Genomic DNA, 7,152 nt, shown 5'->3' on the forward strand with positions numbered 1-7,152 from the left:
ATGCGGCGGCGGCTGCTGCTGCTGTCCCTGGCCGCGCGCCGCTCCTCCGTGTCGCTGCAGCCGCGATGGGGGAGGCGCTGCTGCTGCTGCTGCGCTCCGGCTTCGGTCCGGGGCCCGAGCGGCTCCCCTCCCGGCCGCCGCCTTCTCTCCACGCCCATCTTTTACGCGAACGGCTCTCCGCACATCGGGCACCTGTACTCGGCGCTGCTGGCTGACGCGCTGCACCGGCACCGGCAGCTCCACGAGCGGGGAGGGCGCTTGGCCACCGGTCAGTGGGGTGGGGGGAGTGGTGGCGGCGGGGGTGGGGGTGAAAGGGCCGGGAACAAAGCCGCTCCAGACTCCTGCTCAAAGAGGAACCCGGCCGCGCTTTAACGACTAAATGCGTTAAAAAAATTGGCCTCTTTCCAAATATCCCCTATCTACCCAAGCAAAATGTCAATTTTCATTAAATGACTCCGATCCGGAGGTTACTGCAGTTGTTGCCAGTTTTCTAGTGGATGTGATGAAAGTTCAAAAAGCCCAAAGTTTGTAATTTCTACTTTTGGAACTTACTGGCCTATGTTTGTATCTTAATGACTGCATATTTTATGTACCTTCCGTAACAATTGTAATATTACTTATGCCATTAAAGGTTTTTCATTCATTCGTTAATAAAATTTCTACTGGAGAGAGAAACTATGTGAAGGGAAAGCACGTAGCAAGTGCCTTGATACAAGACACACACAACTGTGTCTGGATTGGTGAGAGGACCAGCTCTGCCATCTGAGTGGAGCTCTCAGGTTTTTATTAAGAAAGACCCATAATGAGTAGCAAGGTTGATCAATACTTTAGACCACTGGTTCCCAACCGGGGGTCCACGGACCCCCAGGGGTCCGCAAGAACTAAATTAAGGTCCGCGAAACAAAGTTATAAACTCATAATAAATTAATATTTTCAGTTAAAAGTTCTCTATTATAAAAATATATTCAAATATTATTCTAAGTTTAATGTTTAACAGTTATGATTAAAGTTTATTTTCAAATTCTCGGAATTTTTATTTTGAACCTTGGGTTCCCTGCACCGAACAAAAAAGTCCTAGTGGTCCCTGGTCAAAAAAAGGTTGGGAACCACTGCTTTAGACAATGGAACTTAGGCAAGGCATACCACGATTAATGATTAACAAGATCAAGGCATAGCGAAGACAATGACACATTCCATAGGATGGGTGGATTACCCGAAGCTAATCCCTTTAAGATTGCTCCACTGAGGTCATTAGGTCACTATACAGTCAGTAGACTTTGGACAGTATATATCCAGAGATGAGACCCAGAAATTGTTATGACAATATTATAAGCAATGAGGGTGTGCCTAGCCATTGCAATAATCCCACAAGAATTTCCTACAACTATGGATGTATATGAGGATGGCCAAACTAACTGAATTCCTACATGGAAAAGATATGGAAGAATATAAAAAAACTTGGGCAAAGGCCGCCGCATATTGGGATAAACTGGCAAAAATAGATTTTACTACTTTAATCAGTGAGTTATAGAAACTAGTTTTAATGTTTTTATATTTTATTGTTAATAGATATTTTTAAAACTGTTAAGACACTTCTTCGGAAGTCGGGTGATGGGTCACTTTTTTAAGGTGGGTGGAGGGTCGAAGGGGTATCTTTTTGGTTTTCATAATTTTGTAACCATAAATGTATGAATAAGTATATATAGATACTCTTTTGTATTTTTTTATTATGTTATTTCTTTTTTTATTGTATTTGTTTGTTTTTGTTTTTTGTGTTATGTTATAAAAATTAAAAAAAATTATATTAAAAAAAAATTCTGGCAGGGTATGAGCTTTCCTGAGCCACAGCTCACTTCTTCAGATACAGCTAGAAAGTGATTCCATCTATCCTTTAGTAGAGGAGTGAATTAAACACTGCAAGTTTTAAGTTAGTTCTTCTAGACGGTTTTGCTGCTGTAACAGATTGGCGCAGCTGCCTTTCTGGATGTATTTATTTATGCAGCTTTTCGCAGCATAGATCTGAGCGTGCTTAGCTGTTGCTGGACAAGTTGGGGGTGCTCAAGGAAGAACTAGCAGGGAGCGGCTCAACAGCTGCCTGCCCAGCCCGAAAGAGGCCCATGAGGAATTTCCTCCAGACCTGGGAGGAAATTCAAGCCTGAGATGCATACTTACAGGCAAGGCAGACCAGATTTTACAGACTATGTGGGAGAGAGAGGGTGGCTCTTCCTTTAATCTTTCCATCCCTGCTCCCTCTTTTTCATGGTCCCTAAACTGCCTTGCGTCTCTCTGGGAGACTTTGGGTCAGTGAGAGGCTCTCTGCCTAATCTACCTCATAGGGTTGTGGTGAAGTTAGCTGTCATTGCTCATAGCCATTGATAGCATATTCTTCTGTAAATGTTTGCAATTTTTTTTTTGCAAGCTCACCCATGATAGTGTGAATTAATAAAATACCAGCCCTGCTGCTCTCTCTCCATTCACTCGCCACAGTCCAAGTTCTTATTGATGGTGCAAGTGGTGTGTGTGTGGTCAATGAATGGGGAGGAAAGCTTGCTAATGATATAGGTCAGTGGTTCCCAAAGTGGGCAGTACCACCCCCTGGGGAACGGTGGGATTACGTAGGGGGGCACTAAGAGGCAAGAGGGCAGCAGGGGGCGCTAAAGGTGCGCCCCTTCAACTGTGTTGTTCACTAATTTACAATAGATCAAGCTATGGCACCATGCTGGCAAATTTGGTGGAAACTATCAATTTTTTTTCCAGACTTTGAAGAGCTGGTACCACCGGATCAAGTCCATCAGTTTTGTTGAATAAATGTCAACTAAAAAAGTTTTAATTTGATTTTGAATAGATGTGCAATTAATTGTTACTGTTTTGAAATGTTATTGTTATCTTAGTGAGTCATGCAAATCCTTATTTTGAATAATGCTTTTTATTTGATAGGGTAGGGGGCTCTGGGGTTGAGTTTGTGGAACCAAGGGGGCGGAGGCCCAAAACGTTTGGGAACCACCGATATAGGTGGAATTGCTGCAGTTGCCCAGATCTTTGGTGGGTTAGAGACAGGGTTGAGCCCCAGGGTTTGGCAGGTTGAGAGCCAGCGTGGTGTAGTGGTTTAGACTGGTGGACTCTAACCTGGAGAACCGGGTTGATTCCCCACTCCACATGAAGCCAGCTGGGTGATCTTGGGCTAGTCACAGTTCTCTCAGAACTCTCTCAGCTCCACCTCCCTCACAAGGTGTCTGTTTTGGGAGGGGAAGGAGAGTGTAAGCGGGTTTGATTCTTCCTTAAGTGATAAAGTCGGCATATAAAAACCAGCTATTCTTCTTTGTTAATCACACTCTCCTGTTTCTCTGCCCAGGAACAGACGAACATGGGCTGAAAATTCAGATGACAGCAGCGGCTGCAGGCAGTTTACCTCAGCACTTCTGCGATCGTGTATCGGCGGAATTTCGGGGGCTCTTTGCCCAGGCAGGCATCTCTTACACTGACTTCATCCGCACCACAGAGCCGCGGCACAGACGGGCAGTGGAGCACTTCTGGGCCACCCTGCGGGACCGGGGCTGGCTTTATCGGGCCAATTATGAAGGCTGGTACTGCACTGCTGAGGAGACTTTCTTGGCGGCTTCTCAGGTCACGGAGTGCCCTGACACCCAAGGCAACAGGCATACAGTCTCACTGGAAAGCGGCCACCAGGTACCAAGAAGAAAAACTGAATGAGTTCCCACTGTACCTTATAAGATCTGCTGGGAAGGCCCTGCTTTGAATTCCTTCACTTAAGGAAGTATCATTCTGGGTTCGGAGGAGAGAATTCTATATGGTGGCCATGGATTTATGGAATTCCTTGCTCGGGGAGGCTGCAGCTGGGCCCCAGAACTGGGATATTTGTTTTTAGAATGGCTTTTGGGCTTGCCCTGTGCTTTTGCTTCCCAGTCAAGAAAGACTCAAATACTGCCTCTCTTGGTCACACTCTGAAATCCAGACACTGTTTAACTGTTCCATATTGAATCCCATTTTTTTAAAAAGGAAAAGTCCTACCAAAAAAAAAACAACCTGCTCCTCTGCAGTCCTCTGTGTGTGTGTGTATATGCATGCGCAAGAGAGTTATTCAATTCAGCCCACACCAAACCATGGGTACAGACATTGAACTATGGCTTGATGTGATGTCTGAACTAACAATTATGGTTTGTGATCAGTTAGCAAACCCAGAATTGGAGTTGTTAAAATTCATATATTAAACCAGAGTTTGATACAGGTTTGCAAACCATGGTTTGATGAGATGCTTAAATTGATAGGCCATCATTGTGGCTGACGTTCTGCCTCCCAGAGGATGTTGCCCCATAGAACCAGGAGTGCTGAGCAGGTGGAAAGCAGAACTAAATCATGGTTTGTGTGTTGTATATTTGGAAGCTCAAACCATGGTTTGGATTCTAAACTGGTTAGAGCAAACTGCCTTTGTGTAATAATTCAATTGAACAGACAGCCAAGCCAAAGGAAAGACTGTGACCCATTTCTCTCTTGTCTCAGGTACACTGGACCAAAGAAGAAAACTACATGTTCAAACTGTCTGAGTTCCGGGAGCCGTTGCTGAGATGGCTCCAGGAAAGCAGGCTTACTGTAACCCCTGAGCCGTTCTACCAGCAGGTGCTCCAGTGGCTGAAACAGGACCTGCCAGACCTCTCCGTATCACGTGACAGAAACCGGCTGCAGTGGGGCATCCCTGTCCCTGGAGACTCGACGCAAACCATATATGTCTGGGTGGATGCCCTGGTGAATTACCTCACTGTTGTGGGTTATCCTGAGGCACACCACGACTGGTGGCCTGCGGCCTGCCACATTGTGGGCAAAGATATCCTCAAGTTCCATGTCATCTACTGGCCTGCTCTGCTGATGGCAGCAGGGTTAGACCCTCCAGAGCAGATCTTTGTCCACTCCCATTGGACGGTGCAAGGACAGAAGATGTCAAAAAGCCTGGGTAACGTGGTGGACCCGAGAGCCTGTTTCCAGCAGTACACGGTGGATGGCTTTCGGTATTTCCTGCTGAGACAGGGTGTCCCCGATCGGGACTGTGACTACTATGACGAGAAGGTCATCAAGTTGGTCAACTCAGAGCTGGCGGACGTCTTGGGAGGGCTCCTCAATCGCTGCACGGCCCCCAGCCTGAATCCTAGCGGGACCTACCCACGTTTCTCAGAGGCGTGTTTCCCTAGAGCCGTGGGCACTCAGAACAGAAAGGGGCTGGGCAAGGCTTCCACAGAGGACTACAAGCTAGTATCTTCCGTGAAGGAGCTTCCACTGCAAGTGAGCAGCTACTTTGAAGGCTTTCAGGTCTACAAGGCTTTGGAATCCATTGTTGACTGCGCAAGGCAGACAAATGGCTTTATGCAGAGGCATAAACCCTGGAAACTGAGTCGGGAGGATCCCTCGCAGCAGCAGTGGCTAGACACCATCCTCCATGTCACCCTAGAGTGCCTCCGGATTTACGGGCTCCTCTTACAACCGGTGATCCCCACCATTGCTGATAAGCTGCTCTCCCGGCTAGGTGTTGGTCCCTCAGAAAGATCTTTAAGGACCTTGACATTTCTTTCCCGCTACCAGGACGAACAGTGTCCCTTTGAAGGGAGATATCTTGGACCTGACACTGGGCTGTTATTTCCTAAACTGGAGAAACCTAAAGCCAGAAACCATGGGGGTCTTTAAACATTCAACCGCTAAAACTTTAGAGGACAGGAGGACGGTGAGGGTGGAACTGAATTTTCTGTGGTCTTTTTCATGCTTTCATGAGTAAAATTAGCTGCTGTTGTCTAATGATGATGTCTTGGCAAGTGAATGTTGGCATAGGGAGTGTATGGGTATAAAACAGCACCTTTTGATAAAAGGTTCAACAGCACCTTTTGATAAAGTACCCTGTCCCGGTTTTGAGGAGGGAGAGCCAGCCTGGGTGGCCTCTGTTCTCTGGGAATAAGCATTTCTGTGAAGTTGCATCAAGACCCAGCACACACACAAAAAGGCACTGGGAGAGGTCGTGGCTCAGTGGTAGAGCATCTCCTTGGCATGCAGAAGGTCCCAGGTTCAATCCCCGGCATCTCCAGTTTAAAGGACTAGACAAGTAGGTGATATGAAAGACCTCTACCTGAGACCCTGGAGAGCCACTTCCAGTCTGAGTAGACAATACTGACTCTGATGGAACAAGGATCTGATTCAGTATTAGGAAGCTTCATGGGTTTGTAATATGCAACTCTTATCATGAGAATGTTGCCCCTTTATTACCCTGCTCTTTCAAAATGGCACCTGACCTCTATAGAACTACAGATTACACGTGGGCCTAAATGCCTTTGTCTACCATCACGTATTCTCCTGCTCTAGGCTGACTGACCAATGGTAGCATCCTGTTTTGTTTTGAATACAATCGCATTTGTGTCGCCCTTTTGCATTTGCTGCAGTTTAGTTCTGACCTCCATCAGGTGCAAGAATGAATGGATTTGGGCAGGCGGTTTTGATGAAGCCACTTTGCAGCCTGAACCTTTGGGAGTGGCATAGCTCACTCCCGTTTCAAAACAATACCAAGAGGGACTTGAACTGCCATTTTGCCTTTTATTACGGAAATATCGAAGCCCATAAATAAAGCTCACTATTCAGAAGAAGAAAAAATAACCCTCCTGTAGAGGCTTTACCATCTCAGCTGTTTATCCGAATACATGCAGTGCAGCAGCAGACATGTAGAAATTCAAGTTCACTGTCTGGCTGCTCTTCCTTTGCTCTTTTTACTGTGCTGTGGATGTTGAGCACGCATCATAAGAACATGAGAAAGGCCCTGCTGGATCAGACCAAGGCCCATCAAATCCAGCAGTTTGTTCACACAGTGGCCAACCAGGTGCCTCTAGGTAGCCACTAACGACGAGTGCAGCAGCACCATCCTGCCTGTGTTCCACCGCAGTCAAAATAATAGGCATGCTCCTCATACTAGAGAGAAAAGGTATGCAGCATGACTAGTATCCATTCTAACTAACAGCCATGAATACCCCTCCCCTCCATGAATATGTCCACTCCCTTCTTAAAGCCCTCCAAGCTGGCAGCCATCACCACATCCTGGGGGAGGGAGTTCCACAATTTAACTATGCGTTGTGTGAAAAAATACTTCCTTTTATCTGTTTTGAATCT

General features: G+C 46.5%; 1 protein-coding gene across 1 annotated transcript; it reads left to right on the forward strand.

Moving 5' to 3' along the window:
- Positions 1–5,691, forward strand: MARS2 (methionyl-tRNA synthetase 2, mitochondrial). The gene is made up of 3 exons (XM_056858981.1): positions 1–268; positions 3,353–3,687; positions 4,519–5,691. The coding sequence occupies exons 1-3, from the start codon at positions 1–3 to the stop codon at positions 5,689–5,691; spliced, it is 1,776 nt and encodes a 591-aa protein (XP_056714959.1).
- The last annotated feature ends 1,461 nt before the right edge of the window (positions 5,692–7,152 follow it).

This window comes from Euleptes europaea, chromosome 13 (genome assembly GCF_029931775.1).
Source record: "Euleptes europaea isolate rEulEur1 chromosome 13, rEulEur1.hap1, whole genome shotgun sequence".
NCBI classification, from domain to species: Eukaryota; Metazoa; Chordata; class Lepidosauria; order Squamata; family Sphaerodactylidae; genus Euleptes; species Euleptes europaea.

Bases quoted from the DNA above. Each gene is read 5' to 3' on its own strand.
- MARS2 (XM_056858981.1), top strand. From the start codon at position 1: ATGCGGCGGCGGCTGCTGCTGCTGTCCCTGGCCGCGCGCCGCTCCTCC. The intron at 269-3,352 runs GTCAGTGGGGTG...TTCTCTGCCCAG, and splicing joins GGGAGGGCGCTTGGCCACCG to GAACAGACGAACATGGGCTG. The intron at 3,688-4,518 runs GTACCAAGAAGA...CTCTTGTCTCAG, and splicing joins CACTGGAAAGCGGCCACCAG to GTACACTGGACCAAAGAAGA.